The sequence below is a fragment of the Carettochelys insculpta genome, chromosome 12 (assembly GCF_033958435.1).
Source record: "Carettochelys insculpta isolate YL-2023 chromosome 12, ASM3395843v1, whole genome shotgun sequence".
Taxonomy (NCBI): domain Eukaryota; kingdom Metazoa; phylum Chordata; order Testudines; family Carettochelyidae; genus Carettochelys; species Carettochelys insculpta.
This window is the reverse complement of record NC_134148.1, coordinates 40,240,217-40,262,857: the sequence shown is the minus strand read 5'-3', so window position 1 is coordinate 40,262,857 and position 22,641 is coordinate 40,240,217. Positions and strand designations below refer to the sequence as shown.

Here is a 22,641-nt window from a genome sequence, read left to right as displayed (position 1 = left end):
CTGGTAATCTTTAAAAGAAATCCACCCTCATCTACTTATCAAAGTAGTGCGTGCCCTAACTAATATTATTTAAAATGTTATTTTACACCCTACCTCACAAAACTGATTCTGTCCTCTATAGTAGCCTATTTCATACTCCTAACCCAAAATGTACTTGCAGTAAATAATACCATACCACTATCCTATTCTTTAGCAAGTGATTTACCTTTCCAGGTCCCCATGCAACTTTTTTTTTTCTGATACTTAGTAAAAACAGTTTTTCTGTCTCAGCTTTCTCTTTTCTGGGAGTTGAAGACTGGTGCTAATATTTTAAACCTATTTTATAACAAATTGTAACATTGGAAATAAATTTGCATCTCTACTTTTTTTTGAGCAGAGATGGTTTTTGGTTTAATATTTCCCATATCTGGTTGAACCTCTCTAATCTGGAACTCTCCGCTCCAGCAACATCCGCAATCTGGCATGATTTTAGTTTGCTGGATGATCACTTATTATGGATATAGCCAAGTTTCCCATGCTCCCCTAAAGTTTATTTCTAGCCACCAGTGCTGACTCTGTTTTCTGTGCTGTTATTTAGCTGTAATTTACCCCAGATATCTTCTAAGAGCCCAGTAATTAGTGGAAGTGTTGGTAATGTGCGAGACAATATTGACCTTCTGTGGTCTGGTACTGGTCAGGTCCTGAGGATGCTGGATTAGAGAGGTTCAACCTGTAGTTATTTGTCTCTCATAATACGATTTTCTGGGTCTGCATACATGTTACTGAAACATAAACAATACTCTAGATAATTCAAATATAGTGGGGCGTAGAGACTGTTGGGAGGATGGAGCTCAGCAGCAGGTGTTAGAAAGGGATTCTTTTAAAGATGAGGGGAAGTTTGCTTTTTAAAAGAAGCAAAATGTCCTTTCAAGCACTGGATTGAGAGTTAAGGGAGAGAGCTGAAACTGTATGAAGCCAAGTGAGAGATGGGAAAGAAGCATCTGCTAAAGAGATGGGAGTGGTCTATGTGAGAAAATGAACAGGATTACTGCTGTAATGATGGGCAAGGTTAGCTCTCCTTGTCCAACTTTTCCTTCAAGTTTTCTGTTTCTGTTGCTTGATATTTGTTTCAGGTGGTTGGGTATTTGTTAGGTATTGGTGGTGGTGGTGGTGGGGTGAGGGATACTTGCATGTCTTAGAGGGGAAGCATGTCTTTGCTCATACTGATCTAATACAAAGTGCTGTTTGTGGCTCTGGCACTATAAAAATAGGCCAGCAATAAGTGTAAGGTATGACATTAATTTGTATGTAAATAAAAAATGTCCGAGGAAAGCCCCTTTTTGCTGAAATAAGTATATGCAAGTAAGCAGGAGATAACTATTAGGTCATTCTGATCTTGGTTGTACTTCTGTCATTTCAGAATGAGCTCATTGCCTGGAATGGATATATTCTGAAATCACAGTTGTGTAGGACTGGGCCATATTCTGAGTTGTGTCAATTTACATAAGTAGGTAGATTTGTCTGTATAATTGCAAAAACTTAGGGTTTTTTTTTAAAAATCAACCCTTTTCAAATGCTGAAAGTGTAAAAGTAATAAGATCTCTACTATCAATATGATTATCAAACATGCAGAAACAGTGTTTTGCAAATTAGTGTGCAATCCTATAGTCAATCTGCATAATAAGCTCTTAGGCCAGGGCAGTAAGTTCTTAGGTTATGTCTACACATCAAAGTCATTTTGAAATAACGATGTGAACATCTACACAATGCAACTGCTGTTTGAAATAATTTTGAAATAGCGGATGCCTTATTTCAAATTGGTAAACCACTTGTCACTCTTATTTCAGTTGTTGTGATCATATATTCTGGGTTTTTTGCATTTCAGGCTGCTGAAAGTTTTCCATTTTAAGCTTTCCATGTTGGTTTTTGCAGCCTTCAGTGGAAAGGACTAGGTTTTTGACCCACCCAGCACATCAAAGCTCCAGAAAACTGTGCTATGACACCACCTATTTCTTAAAGCTGATGCCACTGCACACATGTTCCCTGCAGATGATAAAGTTTTGGTTAATTATTCCCTAAAATGTGGTTTCTCTTATCTTACTGGACTCTTACATCACCTCTGTTCCCATCATTTTAATTGACATATGAGGCATATTGAGTGTGACAGTCTGCTGATAATGTGAACATTTGTTGTGATTGCTCACATATTTGTGGAAACAGTACAAATGAGCAGTTACACATATAGTGGGCCATTTGCATACGCAGTTACCACAACTGCCTGCAGTTACATTGTGTCCATTCATATGTGAAAGGGTCTAAAAAATAAGGCCTGTCACTTAAAATACATCTTGGGTACCATTGTTCCCTATGCTGCACTCCACTCTTTTATAAATAAGCCAAATTTGTTTATCTTTTAAATATTCATCAATTTAAATTACATTTCAACTGTTCAGAACCCCACATGCCCCAAAGTGGGGGACTTGATGCAACTAGTCAAGCCCTTTTTGACTCTGTTACTGGATGCAGAGATGACCTGGATCGAGAGCATCTTAGGGCAGAATATTGTAGTAGGTGTGTTGCATGCTTTTCCTTCCCTCAGTGCTGTGCAAGAGGCTTTATAGGTGTACCATGGGATCTGTGCTCTACCAGCCAAGAGGTAGTAAAGCTCATGGTGGTAGGTAGAGATGGTCTCTCTGTGGAATCGCCCTCCGCTTCTGTGCAGTAGGAGTTGTGAAGTAAAAGATTATGTCAACTGCATGGGCATTGTCTGACTTATTTGTCCCTCTAGTTAGTGAAAACTCCTTTGGGGTGCTGGAGCCTTCTTCCCCACAGGTGAAGAAGTGGTCTGAAAGCTTTATGTAGTCACTGTTCTTTGCAAGAGTTCTGAAGATTTCATGTTTGCATGGCAGAACTCTACTATACTCTTTCCTTAGGCAGGTCAAACCTTTACCCTTAATGGAAGGACTGAGTTGAAACAAACAAGAGTTTATTCCTATAGCTGTCTGCTCTCACTAGCCTTGTCTATATCTTTGACTTCTCAGTTCTTCCACCCATTCAGCAATGACAGAAATGGCAATATGGACAAGATGCTTATCAGTGCCATCTTTTTAGTCACAGTGTTGTCTAGACCAATTCTGGTCAAGTATACAGTGGCTAAATTATTAGAAGTCCTATGGCACCTTATAGGCTAACAGGTATATCAGAGCATAAACTTTCGTGGGCAAAGAGCCACTTTGCATGCATCTGATGAAGTGGGTCTTTGCCCACAAAAGCTTATGCTCCAGTATATCTGTTAGTCTATAAGGTGCCATAGGACTTCTCATTTTTTTTGCAGATACAGACTAACATGGCTACCCTTCTGATACTAGTGGCTATATTGGAGATGACCAGTTGACATTAGATCTTTTGCTGTTTCTGCTGAAGGAACTGCATTCTTGATAGCAATGGAAAGTAAGATACCCGAGTCTATCTCAAGACTGCAGACTTCTGTCAGGAGACTGGAAATTTCTTGGCAGAAGTCAGCAGCATTGGGAGTGTTCTGTTGATATCCCTGTTCTTCCATGAGGAAGAAGGGATGTCTCAGCAGAGGGGGTTTTCCTGACATTTTTGCTCTGTGTGGATGGGCCAGATGTTGGGAAGGCCTCTCCCGATGGAACTGTTGGCAAGAGGTACACAAATGTGGTGTGCAATTTGCATATCCTTTGCTGACAGCTCTCGACAATCTAGACACAGCTTGAGAGAGGAAGATCTGGAGTAAATAGAGCCAGTGATCTTCATTTATAGGGAGAGATTGGCCTTGTATTATTTATTCTTCTAATGCCTGAGTAAAACTGTTGCTTATGTCATCCAGTGCAGAAGTCAGCAAGTGAAATAGTTGTCTTATCTCATAGTGGATACGTCTACACTAGCCCCAAACTTCAAAATGGCCACGCAAATGGCCATTTCGAAGTTTACTAGTGAAGTGCTGAAATGCATATTCAGTGCTTCATTAGCATGTGGGCAGCCGCGGCACTTCGAAATTGACGCGCCTCGCCTCCGCGCGGCTTGTCCCGATGGGGCTCCTTTTCGAAAGGACCCCGCCTACTTCGAAGTTCTCTGATTCCCATGAGCTCATTGGAATAAGGGGACTTCGAAGTAGGTGGGGTCCTTTAGAAAAGGAGCCCCGTCAGGACGAGCCGCGCGGTGGTGAAGCGCGTCAATTTTGAAGTGCCGTGGCCTCCCACATGCTAATGAAGCTCTGAATATGCATTTCAGCGCTTCATTAGTAAACTTCGAAATGGCCATTTGCGTGGCCATTTCGAAGTTTGGGGCTAGTGTAGACACGGCCGGTGAGATGTTGCAAGGTAATTTTGAAAGTAATTTCTGTAGTAAATATTTGGAGGATAGTTTTAAAATAATAATTTGCTTACCTCGCTCTGACAGATGTTACATTTAAATTGTAGCTACTTATTTGGAAGAGGCAATTCCTATCAAGAACATGGTTATGAACATCTTTGAGATGAAGTCAACTGGAAATGAATAGCTAATTGAGAGAATACTTTAAGGAAAGTAACATGGCTTGAGGGAGTCACATTTTTTTCTAAAGCTCTGAAGTGTTTTCTTTGGAATGAATACTTAATTTGGAGAAGTGGTAATGACAAAAGCCTGAGCTGAGGTCATATGATAGACCACATAGAAAATTGTGTGTAAGTAGAAATCTAAATGAATCGGGGTCAGTACAAGTAGTTTACATTTCAAAAATTTATTCATGTGTATGCATTATTTTAAGTACACTCATCCCTCACTATACGAGCACAATTGGTTCCCAACGTTCTGCTCCTCAGCGAAAATTCGGAAAAGGGACACTAAATTCCTATTAAAACACAGGTAAAAGTCTCTAATTGGTTCCTAGGGCTCCTAACGCGAGGAAGGAGTCGCAGCAGGTGGCGCTGCGTTTGAAGGGTAAGTGAACCTTGGGTTGGGGAGGGATAAAGGCTGGGGGCAGTTTGGGGCTGTGAGCAGGAGGGAGGATTAAATTCTGGTGGGGGGTTCAGGCTGTGGGACTACAGGAGGTACAGGCAGTAGGGGGGGGTCTGGCTGCTGCGATTTGGAGCTGGCAGGGGAGGGAGGTCAGGCTGCAGGGCCAAGGGTCCAGTAGAGGGGTCTGGCTGCGAAGCCAGTTAGGCTGTCATGATACCCAGCCGTGGATTTGGCAGAGGGGTCTGGCTGTGGGGCCAGCAGAGGAGTCTGGCTTCAATGCACGGCCACCAGGTTGGCAGCGGGTCTGGCCGCAGGGCCATGGTGCCAGTTATGCTGCCACAGTATGGGGCTGCAGGGTTCAGGCTGTGGGGCCGGTGGCGGGGGGCGGGTCTGGCTGCAGTGGGTTGGGGCTGTGGGGCTGACCGGGAGGGGGTTATACTACCAGGGGTTGGAGCTGTAGGGAGCCGGTAGGGCTCGTATTAGCGGGGGAAGTTCACTCATTGAGTGAACTAGGGGAGGTATATGTGTCCCTCGTTTAAGCGAGTACTTGGAAATAAAATACTCATTTAACGAGGGTGAGTGTACAGTGAAATCTGTCATTAATTCTGCAAATGACTCACCTCCCCCAAATACAATCAGTTGCTTGGGTCAGGCGGTCTTGTGCTAGAAATGTCCCAAAAACTTGGGGATACTTTGGATTAGTATTCTCAGTCTTGGAGCCATGTTTGTCCACAGAAAGAAACATTGTGGGTTTGTCTACACTACCACCCTCTTTCAAAGGAAGGATAGTAATTAGGGTGTTGGGAGTTTACTAATGAAGTGAGCACTTCATTAAGCAAATCCCTTCCCCCCCCACTTCAAAGTACTAGCTTGGGTCTAGCTGCACCTCACCCGCCAGTACTTCCAAGTGCTGGGGCAAAATTTCGAGGAGTAAAGGGACTTCAGAGTTGCCCTGGCACTTCAAAGTACCTGCAGGTGAGCCACAGCTAGGCGTGAGCCGGTACTTCAAAGTTTAAAACTTTGAAGTTGCTCAGGGGGGAATTTGCTTAATGAAGTGCTGCGTATGCAGCGCAGCACTTCATTAGTAAACTCCCAACACCCTAGTTACCATCCTTCCTTTGAAGGAGGCTGGTAATGTAGACAGAGCCTTTGAGAACTAAGCAGTGGGAGATGGAATCCTCTGAGTATGTCCGTCTTAGCACTGTCCATGCAGGTGAGCTGTGAGGCTTGGGGCTCATCCCCTCGCCCACCCGTCAAGCAGGGAGGCTGTGCTGCCATTCCAGCGCTGTGGCACCACCTCCCCTCACAAGGTTCTTGTACCAGCTTCCTGCGGCAGGCAGGGGAGCAGTTCTGAACCACGCAGGCTGGATCTGGCATCTGTTGATGGGGGAGAACTGTGGTGCCACGTGCTACCACTCCCCCGTAACACTTGCTGGGGAGACAATGGGAGCAGCAAAGGGTGGTATCTGGGGTATGGTGGGGAGCGTGGAGGCAAGTAAGCATCCCCCACTTCCTGGTCAGCCCTTGTATCCCTGTTCCCCTCACACACACACCTTCCACCCAGCTCTCCCAGCGCTGGTCCACTCCTGCACATTCCTCTCACACAGACACCCAGCCAGGGTCTGCTCTTGCTCTCCCCTCCTGCCCAGCTCTCATAGGCTCAGTATGCTCCTGTACCCTCCCCCCTATCCAGACACCCTACCCTCAGCCTGCTAATGCACCCTCCCTTGCTCCTTCACCTTCTCGCCTGGCGAGACAACCCACCCAAGCCCACTGCTGCACCTTCCCTGCCTGCCAGACCACCCACCTTCAGTCCTCTCCTGTATCCTCCCTCCAGCCAGACACCCCACTCCCAGCTCTCTCTTGCACCCTCACACACTTCCACACACCCCACCATTAACCTATTCTCACATCCTCCCTCCTGGCCAGACCTCCACTCCCAGCTTGCTCCAGTACCCTGCCTCCCACCCAGACCCCCACCCTCGTTATATCTCACTCCCTGTCAGCTCTGTCCCAAACTGTGAAGCCCTCATTTTGGCCTCACCCCAGAACCTGGGAGGGGACTCACAGAATCTACTGAACCAGGGACCCCAAAAGAGTTAATCTGGCCTGTGGGAGGCCCTGAAGCTTGGTCCTTCTCTTTCCCCAGAGCTATGAGGAACAGTAAAGGTTCTGGAGTATTCATGCTTAAGAGGAAAATACTGTGTTTGGTTCCTGGTTGGAGATCTGTAAGAGCTACTAGAAGCTTGCAGACAGATTTCCAAAAATGGCCACTGACTTTTCTTGTTGTTTTTTCTCAATTTTTGGGTATCCAAATTGAAAATTTTTTCAAGACTGCAGTATTAGTGAATGTGCCTGAAAACTTTGGCCTTAAAATTGTCTGTGGTGTTCTGTGAAAGTGTAAATTGTACAAAAACTGATGTAGTCTCCCATGCTTTCCAGAGAAAATTGCCTATTTGCCAGCAAAGATTTTTATTCCCTCGTCTTTGGTAAAGCATCACTCTACAGCCAGACAGATAAAGCAAAACCTCTTCTACTTAAGACATATTTAGCAGAGACTAATACCACTTGAACCCTAGAAAGGACAACTGAGTTATTAACAAGCTGTAGAATATTCTTAAAGGAAAATGCCAGCAGGCAGGAGAGTCAGGGCGGAAAGTGTAAAAGCTGATCTTGCAATATCAGTGGAATCACTTCAAGTATTAAATATGTCTATTACTGAAGATCAGTTAGTTGATGAACATTTTTATTAATTTCTTACTTAAGAATATATGGGTTGAAGGCCATCTTCCTATCTGGATATCCACTAGTTTCACTGTTTTTGTGATTTTTTTTTTTCTTTCAATTTTGTTTGAATGCAAGGTGGACACAGTCTAAAAAACAAAAGAAAATCCTATCTTCACTTTACTGAAAGTGTAATGGTGACACTAGAATGTGTGCAGTACATTGTAATCCCAGCAATCTTTCACTTGTTTTAAGAGTCATTTTTTCTGTGTGATAGGTATTGCAGTTATGTTTTGCTATTTGCTGTTCTTTGCTGGTAGCGTTGGAAAAGACATAATTTTTAATTGCTTTTTTCAGGTTAGTTATTAAGTGCCTAGTCATAAGGCTGAAAAAGTACATGCATTATGCTGTCATACACCTCTAAGCATCTGTTTATAACCTCAAAGTGTTTCATACCATATATATGGTAGACTGATTTCTGTGCTCAGCACTGAAGCAATTTATTGTCTTAAAATGTGTTCATCTTTTCAAGACTCTTCTTCTTTGTATAATTGCCAACATGTCCATAATATGAATTACACTAGTGGTGGTAGTTTTACAAATGAGGTTTTAGGATTATTTCCTGAAGATATATAGGAGAAACAGGATGATAGGGAATAATGACCCTGCCCAAAACACAACTATGTGTTTATCCTTTGCTTTTCAGTGCAATGAGCAAATTCATATCATAGGGAACTATGGCAGGATTATCAGGTTGTCTTCTTTCATCTGTTTAAAAAAGGTATATATGAGCATTGTCTGGGTATGCATAGGCTAAGTAAACTGTTCACCTGCCTTTAAAGGTTGGTGCTTTTTAAGTTTAAGATTAAATGTTGGTAAATATTTATATATATTTTGTGTGTTAAATCTGTGGTGTTTAGTTTAAAATTTAGCTTTCTTGTTGTATATTTGACAGTCAGGTTTTGTTTGCGAAATGGTGTGATAACTGTAGTCATTAATTTTAATACTGTTTTTGGCATTTTATTTGTTTCTATTTAAATACCAGTAATTGATTAGTAATAAGTTGACAAGAAACAGAAGAAATAAATGTTAATTAAAACACCAATATTTGTGAAGTCCTCCAGTTTCTTCAGGTGATTTTAGAAGATAACATGACTTGTAATCAAAACAAAAAGCAGTCAAGTAGCACTTTAAAGACTAGCAAAATAGTTTATTAGGTGAGCTTTCGTGGGACAGAACCACTTCTTCAGACCATAGCCAGACCAGAACAGACTCAATGTTTAAGGCACAGAGAACCAAAAACAGTAAACAAGGAGGACAAATCAGAAAAAGATAATCAAGGTGAGCAAATCAGAGAGTGGAGGGGTGCGGGGGGAGGTCAAGAATTAGATTAAACCAAGTATGCAGACAAGCCCCTATAGTCTCTGATTTGCTCACCTTAATTATCTTTTTCTGATTTGTCCTCCTTGCTTACTGTTTTTGGTTCTCTGTGCCTTAAATATTGAGTCTGTTCTGGTCTGGCTAAGTTCTGAAGAAGTGGGTCTGTCCCACGAAAGCTCACCTAATAAACCATTTTGCTAGTCTTTAAAGTGCTACTTGACTGCTTTTTGTTTTGATAGTGTATAGACTAGCACGGCTTCCTCTCTGTTACGTTGACTTGTAATAAATAAGGTAATTTTTTCTAAAATGTATGTACTATAAGTAACAAATTATAAAAACAAATTAAAAATCAAAACAATTGTAATTTGTTTTTAATCAAACACCAAACCAAAATAAACCTCCAGAATAGGAGAATGCAAGAAGCACAAAATTAAATGCAGTTGATACAAATAATGAACTGTCTTATCAAATTTATTGCTGTTTGGACAGGAATGTTTACAAGCTAGAAAAAAAGAATAAAACAATTCTTGTGTAAGTTGGAGAGCTCAGGGCTGATTTTTGTATATAAAAATATGTAAATTATATATATATATTTAGTGTGTGTGTTTGTGTAAAAAACATTTACATTCTAAAATACAGTACACCAAGCTGGGAGGGGTTGCAACTGCTTTAGAAGACAGGGTCATAATTCAAAATGATCTGGATAAATTGGAGAAGTGGACTGAGGTAAACAGGATGAAGTTTAATAAGGACAAATGCAAAGTGCTCCAATTGGGAAGGAACAATGAGTATCACACGTACAGAATGGGAAGAGGCTGTCTAGGAATGACTACAGCAGAAAGAGATCTAGGAGTTATAGTGGACGACAAGCTAAATATGAGTCAACAGTGTGATGCTGTTGCAAAAAAAGCAAACGTGATTCTGGGATGCATTAACAGGTGTGTTGTGAACAAGACATGAGAAGTCATTCTTCTGCTGTACTCTGCGCTGGTTAGGCCTCGGTTGGAGTATTGTGTCCAGTTCTGAGCACCACAATTCAAGAAAGATGTGGAGAAATTAGAGAGGGTCCAGAAAAGAGCAACAAGGATGATTAAAGGTCTAGAGAACGTGACCTATGAAGAAAGGCTGAAAGAATTGGGCTTGTTTAGTTTGGAAAAGAGAAGACTGGGGGGGACATGATAGCAGTTTTCAAATATCTAAAAGGGTGTCATAAGGCGGAGGGAGAAAACTTGTTCTTCTTGGTCTCTGAGGATAGAACAAGAGGCAATGGACTTAAACTGCAGCAAGGGAGGTTTAGGTTGGACATTAGGAAAAAGTTCCTAACTGTCAGGCTGGTCAAACGGTGGAATAAATTGACAAGGGAGGTTGTGGAACCTCCATCGCTGGAGCTATTTAAGAACAGGTTAGATAGATGTCTATCAGAGATGGTTTAGACAGTACTTGGTCGTGTCATGAGGGCAGGGGGCTGGACTCAATGGCCTCTCAAGGTCCCTTCCAGGCCTAGTATTCTATGATTTGCCAAATACATTTATGTAAATCCTAAAAGAGATTCCCATGGGCTTACATTAGGGAGATTTTAGTTTCTAGAATTTAACTTCTTGATTAGTCCTCATAGTAGAGTGTTAGTTTAGTTACCTTGGTTAAAGTAAAATAATTCTGAGAAGGGGTTTGCTGCTATCTTTTAAAAACTAATCTAGTTGAGGGTAGGAAAAGAGGGGTTTTTTTTAGAGAGAGAGAGAGAGAGTGTGTGTGTGTTACATCAGCATAACTTCCTAAAATAAAACTTCAAAGCTTCCACCATCTAAATGGTGTGAAACTACAGAACTATTGATAAACATGAAATACAGGCAGATATCCAGCTATGCTGGAAGAAGGATAGGAGGCAGTGAATGAGGTTTAATTAGGACGAATGTTTGTTCACCTAAAATGTCCGCGATTTCCTCTCAATAAAGTGTATGTTGCAGGTCATCATTGTATTGTTTTGTTTTTACCTATTTAGAGGGCTGCTATCAGTCTTCCCCTTCCAAGCCTGATCCCAGCCAGCCTGTTGCAGGATCCTGATGTCCTCTCTTCATATGAGTGTGAGGGGCTGAAAAGGAAGCTGACTGTTTCCCTGCAGATGTTAGCAAGCCTGAACCTTCTTTCTCCAGCTTCCTTAAGGCATCCACAACAAGTACATGCAAAAGACATCATCACTTTTTTTTTTTTTAATTTACTAAATTGTGACATTTAACCCAACTGTCCTTTTCACCCATTGTGTCCCTGACCCGCTGTGGAAAAGATGCAAAAGCCAAAACTTTGGTTGATCTGGTGGTAAGAGAGAAATTCGGAGAAATGCCCCAAGGAAAGAGGAGTGGCATAATGCTCACAACAGACCAAGAATAAACCTGCTTCTACTCTGATTCTATGAGTGGGTTGGTGTTGCCATCCGTATCCTAGTGGGAGAGGGCTTTTCTAGAAGTGCCTAGGATCCTTCCCATCTTTGTAAAAATAAAATATCAATGAAAAAATATCCCTTATAATTACAAGGGTCCACAGGTTTCAGTTTGGCCTCTGGGTTCAATGGTAGCAGCGAAGTCTCAAGAGTTTAATATTTTCATGGGAAGACTCCACCCAGTTCAGGGTGCACCCCTGCAGCCTTAATTTACAAACGTTTCAGATGAATTACAAGTATCAGAGAGGTAGCCGTGTTAGTCTGTATCTTCAAAAACAACAAGAAGTCCTGTGGCACCTTATAGCCTAACAGATATTTTGGAGCATAAGCTTTTGTGGGTAAAGACCCGCTTCATATCATGCATCTGATGAAGCGGGTCTTTGCCCATGAAAGCTTATGCTCCAAAATATCTGTTAGATGAATTATAGACATCTCAAAGATACTTACATGCTACTTGTTCTGAATGTGAGAAGTAAGTTCATACTATACTGGGTGTACAATATGTGATTGGGGGGAAGGGGAAGATAAGCCTGGACATGGAAAACTGTTTAGAGGAACCAGACAGAGACTCCAGCTGGCATGGGCAGAAGAAGCCAAAGTAGGTACCTCTGCATTAGAAGCAGAAGGTTTAAAATGTGGCTGTGGCAGGGCCACCCCTTTAGAACCAGAACTTTGCAGCAGAGACTTTCGTAGTTTGTAGGCACTAGGACTCAGCTGTTGCCCTCCCAAAACCGTGGTCTTGTGGAGGAAAACTGGAGAACAGACAGCCATCAGGGCAGAACCAGGCAGAGCATATGTTTTGGTTCTAGACATGGAGAACTCCCTGCAATTTTGACAGGACTTTCTTTGTGCTGTGCTTTATTCGCTGTCTGCTCCAGTGCTGCTTCACCTCTCTCTTCTCAGAGTCTCTTCACCTCACCTTCACTCCACACTTGCCCCCTTCATCCTCTTCCCGACCCCCTGCTTTCTTTCAATGTTCTCTCTCCCTTCACTATGCTTTCCATTTTGCTAATTTCCTCTTATCTAACTTCTGTTCCTCCCCAGAATTGTAGCACTAGCATGCTTGTGGGTTGTCCTCATTTCCCCCCCACGCCCCCACATGTTGTGTCCCTCTTGTCTAGCTGGATCATAAGTTCTTCAACGCAGGGTTGGTTCTCTGTTACTTTGTATAGTGTCTAACAGAATGAGGACCCATTCTTAATTGGCCTTCTGGTATTTTCTTGCTCCCCAAGTATAATGACCACGGGTGTGATCTTCATAGCATCCTTGTATGGCCCAGCTTCCCTGACTTGAACCTTTGGATTGACTCCTGCAAGTACCAACAGAACTCTAGAGGGATGCTGTAGCTGAGAACTTCAGTGGCTGTAGAATATTCAGAGAGCTGCTCTAGGCAAGAACTTCTGCATTCTAAATGGTGGTAGTTGAGGATAGGTATGAAAACATGGATAGATAAATGTTTGCTTCTTAAATGTACATTTTAAAAAAACACTGAACCCCCTTATATAGTACAAGCACAGATCATGGTGGCAATGCTCTGACCATGCTTACCAGCACACTGTCATAACAGTTGTTGGAAAATGCTGCTTCAGCTCAGTTTTGCATTGATAATAGCTTCAGTGACATTTCCAACTTGTCCAAATGAAAGGCCTTTCACTAACTTACATAGTACTTTCAACTAAAAATTGACCACTTTTACAAAATTGATGATAATACTAGGAAGTGTCTTCCTTTTTTCTGCTTAACTCATTATTCAACATAGCAGATGTGTTAATTTTATGTTACATCTAAAAATTGATTTTAAAGAAACAACATTTTTGTATTGGTTATAGAATTTAAAAAATGCTTTATAAAGTACATTGCAGAAAAGCGCAGTCATATTACAGGTTGGACCTCCCAGGTCTGACACCCTCAGGACCTGAGTGCTCCTGAATGAGGGAAATTGCTCTGTCTCTGGCCTCCCAGCTTGATACCTCTCCCCACTACTGGATCTGCTTCTGCCCTGCCCATGCCGACTCCAGCTCTGGCCCAGCTGGCCTGCCTGATGCTGGCCCCAGACATGCGGTGCTGGCTCAGCTTGGGCTGCCAGCCCCGTGGACACAGGCTACAGTCCCAGCTTAGCTGCCAGACGCCAGCTCCAGCCCCATAGATTCAGGCTCTGGCTATGGCCTCAGCTGGGTTGCCAGATGCTGGCCCTGCAGACATGGGCCCCAGTGGGCTCTCAGCCAGCAGGACTCGCCGCCCAGAGGCTCTCTGTTCGTGGAATATCTGTAGATGTTGCCAAATCAGGGAGTCCTGGATTGGGCGGTGCAACCTGTATTATTTAATGAGCATATGTAAATATGTGTGACCTGGATAGGTGCCACTTACTGCTTCTTGCCTCATATGCTCCTTCCTGTTTGACAGCTGTGTCTTCTCCCACCTTTGCACAGTTGACCTGCAGTTTACCTTTCTGCATAGCCACACTCCTGCACAGTGGAGAAGCATTACGTCTTGGGAAGCAGCCCACCAGAATGTGTGCATTCTGGAACGTAAATTCAGAGAGATGGTCTTTACTGTATAACTTAAGTCTGCTGTGTTACCGGTGAAGTGCAATGCAGCTTCATCTTAGTCTATCCAGCAACAGCAACTGTATATTTACTAGACATGCCAATAAGATTATTATTAGCTTATTAATAGACATTACATTAATTTATGATCACATACTGTTTTTTTTTCCACCCATGGGCCTCTTCCTCATTTAGTATAACCTTTTTGCTCTTCTTTGTTCTTCAAGAAATCCTTTCTATATTTTACTTGGTAGACTGTCTTTGACCACTATTACTTTGTGATCTCTACTATAAAGCATCCATTTTCTTTATACATTTCCCATTACACTCTCAAACATGATTTGATGTTTTTAGGTAATTGCATAAGCTCTGCTGTATGTTTTTAAGCTGAAAGAAACAGATGTTTTCACAGTGCACTGTTATTTTAAAAATGTTTTGATCATTCATTCATTGGTTCAGAGTGGCAGATTTCTGAGAGAGAGTTTTTTTGGTCAATTAACTTTACTATATACTAGTTAAGTTTTATAGAGGATGATGGTATCACTATGTGTACAGTACTTTACTTGAATTTGCATAGTTGTAATATATTAGTGTTTGTAAGTAAATTAAGTTAAAGACACTGCAATAAATCGCTGTATCTTTCCAAGCACTGTAGTTATCCCTGTGCTGTTTTTTTTAATGAGGGCATTAGATATAGCCCATGTTATATTATTATTGAACTTGTATGTATTGGTTCAGCAACAGGTTCTGACTAAGTTTATACCGTAGAGTCATCACTTCCATATATTGCTAACAAGATATACTTACCCTCTCATTCTCCTGATTCTGTTATTTATACCAGAAACAGGCTTTCTTTTTATCATATTAGTCCTGACAGTTGTACTAAAAATTGATGTTTATTCTCAGATATAGGTCAATATCTGTGTAGCTACTTTAGGGACCAGTTTGTTGTAAGTACTGCACAGTAGTAAGAGTGCCGTGTCTCAAGATGCTTTTATAGCAATTGTAGTTATTAGTTTCTCAGTAACCACACATGATTTTAAAATCTGCTTCAATATTTACTTAGTAGGCAGGAAAATTGCAATTTATAGGCAGCTTTATTTTACAGCCCTCATGTTAAACCATGGAAATCATAACAAAAAAATAAGAGGGGGAAAGTGGGTGAGGTAGCATCTTGTAAGCTTATACAGAGCTCTTCCAACACGAGTGCAACAACACTGCATACAACCAAAACCAACTACATGTGTAGCTAAATTTAATTACTCCACCTGAACATAGAGAAGATTATAGAAAGGAAAAGAATTTGTGCTTCACTTCTGATCACGTGTGTGGTGGTGGTGGTTGTCAGCTTCATGCTGTTCTGGTTCTTTCTTCTAGTCCCCTGACGACAAGATGGAAAAGCTAATTCAAAGGTAGTCTCAACTTTGGACAGAGTCATGTCAACTTCTTTCTCTGCTCTTACAAAAGAGTGAGAGTGAAGAGAGAAGTTGTCATGACTCAGTCCAAAGCAACTAGCATCCATTGCTAGTTGTAAGTAATATCCAATAAACGCTGTGGCCTGAGGTTCAGTAGGCTTCATAATCGTAACCTGGAGCAGAAAAAAAAATACTGCAATAGTGATAGGCTCTTCACAGCAGTCCCTTACAGAGCCTTCCAGTACCATTTCTGAAGCGGACAGCTCAAAACCAAGGTGACCGTGGGTAATTTCAGAATATTCCTCTCCTCGCAGCTCCAGAACAAAGGGATAGAGGTCTTAATTCTTAAAATGAACTTTGGCAAGGTTTCCGCATGTATTGTGTGGTTTCTAACTTTACTCTGATAAATTATTTTTAGGCAGTTTTTCAAAGGCTTGTGGTAACAGTCCACAATGATCCATCATATGGTATTAATATTTTTATTTTGTAGATAGAGAAAATGAGACACGGAAAGGTTAGATAACTTGTCCAAGGGCATATAGACATCTATGGCAAGAAGCTGGAACTGGAACCTAAATCTCCAGACATCTAGTTCCCTGATTTAATTTCCAGGCCATCCCTCCATCCTGCAGGGATTGCTTCCTCCTGCACTGAAACTGATCGACTCTAGGGTAGAAAATGACAGGTATTTTATAATTGTGCACTAATACTATACAAAACAAGCTAGGACTGGGTATGAAGATTTCCTTTTTAGTTGATGAAAGTGGTATTTAAATAGATTGTGATTTCCTGAATTAGGATCTGGTTAGAGGAACAGAATTAGCATCCCTGGTTTTAAAAAATTCTGAAATATCTTGATTAATTTTTCTCTCCTAACATTTTGGTCATTGAAGGAGCTAGATGATCAGGATCTTGGTTTTATATGTCATCCAAAGGGTAACCTTTCAAGCTGCACAGTAAACCTAATTGTATTCTGGATATGCTATGTCATTTACTGAATTGGTATCAGTTATTAGCACACCAAAATATTCCTTGCGGATCTGGTCTTAATTCTGGTTATGTTGTAAGATCTAATGAGCTAGTGATACAAGATGATATGACTTCCAGCACAATAGAACTACTGTTTTTAGACTATAGAGGACATTTCCTGCCCATATATATATAATGTTTTGAAAAGTAAGTTAATTGATGGAGATTATAAAAAATAAATTCACTTTTGTGATACATACTCAGATATGTGAGCATAGGCTAAATATGTTGGTACTGCTGTTCCACTCCGCAGCAGGATTTAACTAATAAGCTATTGCCTAAAACTGCACATTCTTGCTTTCACTGATGCTGATACTCTAATACGTAAGATGGCAAAAAGAGGCTGTATGGGCTCTCTTTTCCTTATGTAAACATCTGTGTCAAATAGGATGAACCAAAATCAATACATACGAAATGTGAAAATTAAGTGTTGCAAATTAGTAGTAAGAAATGAAAAATGTCACAGCAGTTCACTTAGGGTGAGTGTCTCTTTTTAGTGTACTCCATATTGTGGCTTATAGTTCATATATGATGCACACTTTTTTCATTTAACTGTAGAGTCATAGTGTTGGTATTTATTGTTTAATCTTCAAAAACATACCTATATTTATTACTTACCAGACATAACTTTCTGTGATGGAAGATGGAAGACAGAGGCGCTCGTGTTGCTGACTACTTTGTTGTAGCCGGATTGACTGATATCTCTAAACCACTAGAAGAAGAAATCCACTTCAATGATGCCTGCCATAAAATAGCTAAACTAAAAGAACCTATCACTGATGTGACAGTAATTACTAAATCTCTTGGGGAGGAAGTGCCTCAGGGATATAAATGCATAGATGTTACTCCATCAGGACTATCAGCAGATCTCAATAATGGAAGTCTTGTGGGTCCACAGATTTTCCTTTGCTACAGGAGAGGAAGGGACAAGCCTCCACTTACAGATCTGGGGTGAGTAACTTTTTTTTATTTGTGCTATTGATTCTAATAATTTTAGGTGCCACTAATGATTACTGAACAAATAGCACAAGTTTTACAAAATATACATGCAATACTAAGAACTTGATTCATTTGTACGTAGAATTATAGGAGTAGAAAAAACCTTGAGAGGTCATCAAGTCCAGTCCCCTGCACTCATTGCTGGACTAATCAACATCTAAACCAAGATCGGCAAATTCTTTGACCTGAGGACCACATCTGGAAAAAAATTGTATGACAGGCCATTAATGTAGGTCTACAGCTTGGAGTCAGGTTATGGGGAGGGGTACAGGCCTTGGTTGGCTCTGGGGTGTCAGTCAAACAGGGCTAAAGCAGGCTGTCTGCCTTCCATTGTTTCATGTGTTCCTGGAAGTGGCTGGCATGTCTGGCAGCAGCCCTGGAGGGACACAGTGGGCAGGTAACTCTGTGTGCTGTTGCCATATTCAGGTATCGCTGCTACACCTCCCATTGATTGCGGTTTCTTGTTCCTGAGTAATGGGCAAAGGCAGGGGCAGCACACGGAGACCCCGTTTGCCTTTTCCCTCCGCTGGGGCAACGGAGGTATGCCAGCCACTTCCATGAGTGTCATGGGCACATAGGAGGGAGCCTTAGCCTCCCCTGTACCACCAGGCTGGTAATCTCATGGTCCAGATTAAAATCCCTAACATGCCTGATGTAGCCTGCGGGCCTTAGTTTACCCACTCTGATCTAGCCTGTCTCTGACAAGTCTTAAAAATTTGCAATGGTGGAGATTCCACAACCTCCCTAGTCAATGTATTCCAGCATTTAACTATCCTGACAGATAGGAAGTTTTTTTCTTATATCCAATTTAAACCTCCTTTGCTGCAATTTAGGAGCTAATCCAAAGCTCTCGAAGGAAGAGGTGTTCTGTTGACTTCATTTGGGTTCAGATCATCATACAGTACAAGCTTAATGATCTGGAATCCCTGTCAGCTGGCCCTGAGGTAGCCATGGCAGCCAGTTCCAGCCTGTCAGCTGACCCCAGCCAGGCTGCCAGCAGTCCAGCTAGGCATGTCAGTTAATAAAATGCACAGGTTATCTGAGTTTGGGGCTTTTACTGTACTTAGTACATGTTGGACCCTGGACCTTTTCTTTGTTAAGTTAGTCTGCAGCAAATTGAGGTGTGAATCTACAGTGTACCAGCTTATTGTCTATCAAATCACCAGATGACCCTGCTCCAGTTCAGTAAAAGTCTGGTGCTTGTAAACCCTCAGTTAATGACAGAAATAATCCTCTGTGCTTTGGGGAGAACTCCCAGAATTTTACAAAATTCAGATTCACAGCACGTTCTCTAGATAGGTAATCATAATAAATGAATGAGGCATGAATGAAGTGTTGTGCCCAGGATTACACAAAAAAGCAGTACAGTTTAAACCTCTCTAGTCCAGGAGACTTGGGACCTGACCAGAGCTGAATGAGAGTTAGCCAGACCATGGGAGGTCAGTATTGTCTAGCAGCATTTAGCAACACTTTCACCACTTACTGGGCTCCAAGAAAAACTAGCAGTTCTGTAGCACCTGAAAGACTAACAAATTCATTTATTAAGAAATGAGCTTTTGTGGTTAAGAGCCCTTCTTCAGAAATGTCACGACCATGATCTTTTGAATTACAAGCACAAATAGAATAGTTTGACATCTTGTAGTGATTGAAAAAAATGCATGTGAAACGCATTAAAGGTTAATTATATGCAAAGAAAATTGGCAACCTGGCATGTGAATGGAAGTTTCCTGTTGCAACATCGTTTTATATAATGTGAACTGAAGTAGCTTTTCAGTGAAAATATAGTCTCGTCAGAGGCATGACAGGATTCATCCTCAAATGTATAGTCTTCAGCCTTCACTGTGTTTAAACAATTATTTTTCCTCTGGTTTTTTTTTTTTTAATCTAGGGTTTTATATGATGGGAAAGAAAGATTAAAACAGGGCTGTGAAATCATTCAAGCCACTCCATATGGTCGTCCTGCGAACATTAGTGGCAGTGCCTCATCACAAAGAGTGTACATCACTTACCGAAGAGCCTCTGAAAACATGACTCAAAACACCTTGGCTGTCACAGATATATGTATAATTATACCGAGTAAGGGAGAAAGCCCTCCACATACATTCTGCAAGGTTGACAAGAATCTTAATAACAGTATGGTAAGATTACATGTTTGCTTTTATACAGTAATATTCAATATTCTGTTGTTTATAGAAGATTTTTTACCAAGAATCCTTGTGAGACACTGGTAAATAATTGAACTGATTTACTTCTAGCAAGTAATTGAAAGGTGTTGTTGAAAGGGGGCAACATTTCCTTTGTCCCTATGTAAGGGTGTCTAAAAATGCTGAATTACATGTGTTGACTTCAGCAGACTTGGTCAGGTCTTACAGTGCAGTCATGTGCACATCTGTACAGCCATTTTGGTTTATAGTGATATTTTTAACCCGTTTACTGTAAATGTAGATGGGGATTTCTAGTTCTGTGTTTTAACCATGTTATAGAACTATGTAAAAAACTACCTAAGGGATGAGTAGATAATAGAGATAGTGAAACTGCTAGAGAGGCTTGTATTATCATTAGAAGAAAAATCTTGTTCCACTTTGTTCCATGTTAGACTACTGCTAGCAATAACTGTTGGAAATTTTTTATTAATAGTTCAGCTTCCCATCTGGGTAGATCAGATTAACTAAATATGACAGAATTCATTAACCATTTCAAGAACTGAACTGAGTATTTATACTTGATTACAAACATAAATGTTACTAGCTTAATTATAGTGGGAGATTATATTATATATTCATGGTTCGGGTCATGGATGCCAATTACCTATCTGTGAGAAGGTGAGACATGGAAAATTCTCTGTAGGTACTAACTGACGGCTAAGTCTGGTGTGAGGTTGGTGAGCACACCAAAATTGTGGCTGTTTTAATGTTTAAACTGCAGCTTGGCAAAACTAAAAAGGCAATTTTTTGCATAGTTGAGTAAATCTTCTGTTCCCGATCTGGATAAAAATTTGGCATATGGAAAATTTGACAGTGACTGCATAAAAGAACGCCATAATTTCTGAGTGTGTGGATAATGCAAGTGATGAATGCGGCACACTTTGTAAAGGGATGAAAACATCCTGCTTTTATATCCATTCGTCTCTATTACTCAGCTGCACAGCTGCATGCTTCTCCCACACCCCACAACTTCCAGACTGAATACTGTTTGGTGTATTTTACTGTTAATTTCTTGTTATTTCATGTTAGTTTATTGTCCATAAAGACGCTCATAAAACACAGCGATATGCAAGGTATAAAGATAATTACTGATACAGTAATAATAATTATTTTGATTTGGGAAGATCTTGCATATGGTGTATTTCCTGGATAGAAATAAAGAGAAAAACAATTTCATGGATTTTGCAAAAAAGAAAAACAGATTATTCTGGGCCTACCAACTTGGACAGCGTCTCTTTAATAACAGATGAGCTCATTTTATTACTTAATGTTGCAGAGGCATGTTCTCTCTGAGCAGTGCTTGATCCTATTTGGGGCAGCTGCTTCAAAGAATGAGTCTCTTTTAATCCAGAAACTAAATAACATAACTGTTACGAAAGTTGGTAACTTAACTATTTGAAGTTTAAATTCGTAACTGTCAGTAGATTTATAACCTTATGAGTCTAAATTATTATGCTGCTTTTCTACTGTTTCATGTTGTGGCTTGTGGTCAGGCAATTTCCCTTCCTTCTTCCTCATGTGAGATATTTCTGACTTGTCCACAAACTATCAGGGGTCTGATTTGTAGAGTGCTGTAGCGTATTTTTCTCTATTTGTCCCATGTGGACCTTGTTAGTGCCTTCTAAAAGATACTTAGATAGCGCTCATGCGCCATTTGAGAGTCTCTAGGTAAGGATAAAAGGGAGAAAAAATGGTGATGTCATGGCAGGGTCTAATACAGATCAATTAACTAGAAAGCAGAGGTCAATTCCAGCCTTTTTTTAAACAATTAACGCAGTCATCCAAAGCACAGGGTTTGGTGGTGATGGGAGAGTTCACATAACCAGACACTTACTGGGAAGCTAACACAGCAGGGCACAGATTAGCCAACAAGTTCTTGGAGTGTATTCAGGGCAATTATTTTTATTTCAAAAGATGGAGAAAACTGCTACAGGGCAAGCTGTTCCAGATCTGATTTTAACAAAGAGGGAGGAACAGGTTGAGAATTTGAAAATGGAAGGCAGCTTGGGTGAATGTAATCATGAAATAGAGTTCATTATTCTAAGGAATAGTAGGAGCAAGAACAACAGAATAAAGACAATGGGTTTCAAGAAAGCAGACTTTAGCAAACTCAGGGAGTTGGTAGGTAAGATCCCATGGGAAGTACATCTAAGAGGAAGAGCTATTGAAGACAGTTGGCAGCTTTTCAAAGAGCCATTATTAAAGGCACAAGCACAAACTCTTCCACACTGTAGGAAAGAGAGAAAGTAAGACAAGAGACCACTCTGACTTAACCAGGAGATCTTGAATGATGTAAAAATAAAAAGGAAGCCAATAAAAGCAGAAACTAGGTCAAATGACAAAGAATGTATATAAACAAATAACACAAGTATACGGGGGCAAAATTAAAAAGGCCAACGCACAAAACAAGCTGAAACTAATCAAGGATATAATGAGATGCAGGAAAATATTCTATAAATACATTAGAAGCAAGAGGAAGAACAAGGACAGGATAGGCCCATTACTCAATGAAGAGGGAAAACCAATAACAGAAAATATGGAAAAGGCAGAGATGCTTAATGACCTCTTTGTTTTGGTTTTCACCAAGAAGATTAGTGGTGAATGGATGTCTAACATAGTAAATGCCAGTGAAACGTGGTAGGTTCAGAATATAAAATAGGAAAAGAACAAGTTAAATGTTACTTAGACAAGTTAGATATTTTAAGTCACAAGAGCCTGATGAAATGCATCATAGAATACTTGAGTGACTGAGGAGATATCTGAGCCATTAGCTATGATCCTTGAAAAATCATGGAATACGGGAGAAATCCCAGAAGGCTGGAAAGGGGCCAAATATAGTACCCTTCTATAGAAAGGAAAGTAAGGACAGTCCAAGAATTGCAGACTAGCCATCTTAACTTCTTCTGTACCATAAAAGGTAATGGAGCAACTAGTGAAGAAAACCCTTTGTAAACATCTGGAAGATAAAAAGG

At 40.8% G+C, this 22,641-nt stretch overlaps 1 protein-coding gene across 5 annotated transcripts in view; it reads left to right on the top strand.

Moving 5' to 3' along the window:
* DENND4A (DENN domain containing 4A) overlaps positions 1 to 22,641 on the top strand; it is a 140,566-nt gene that overhangs the window by 40,932 nt on the left and 76,993 nt on the right. For 4 of the 5 annotated variants that reach the window (XM_075006407.1, XM_075006409.1, XM_075006408.1 and 1 more), the window contains exons 2-3: positions 17,088 to 17,417; positions 19,354 to 19,603. In XM_075006407.1, the coding sequence (XP_074862508.1) occupies positions 17,110 to 17,417; positions 19,354 to 19,603 (558 nt within the window). In that variant the 5' untranslated portion in view covers positions 17,088 to 17,109. Of the gene's footprint in view, positions 1 to 17,087; positions 17,418 to 19,353; positions 19,604 to 22,641 lie in introns of those variants that run through there. The other variant, XM_075006410.1, reaches the window with a different exon arrangement.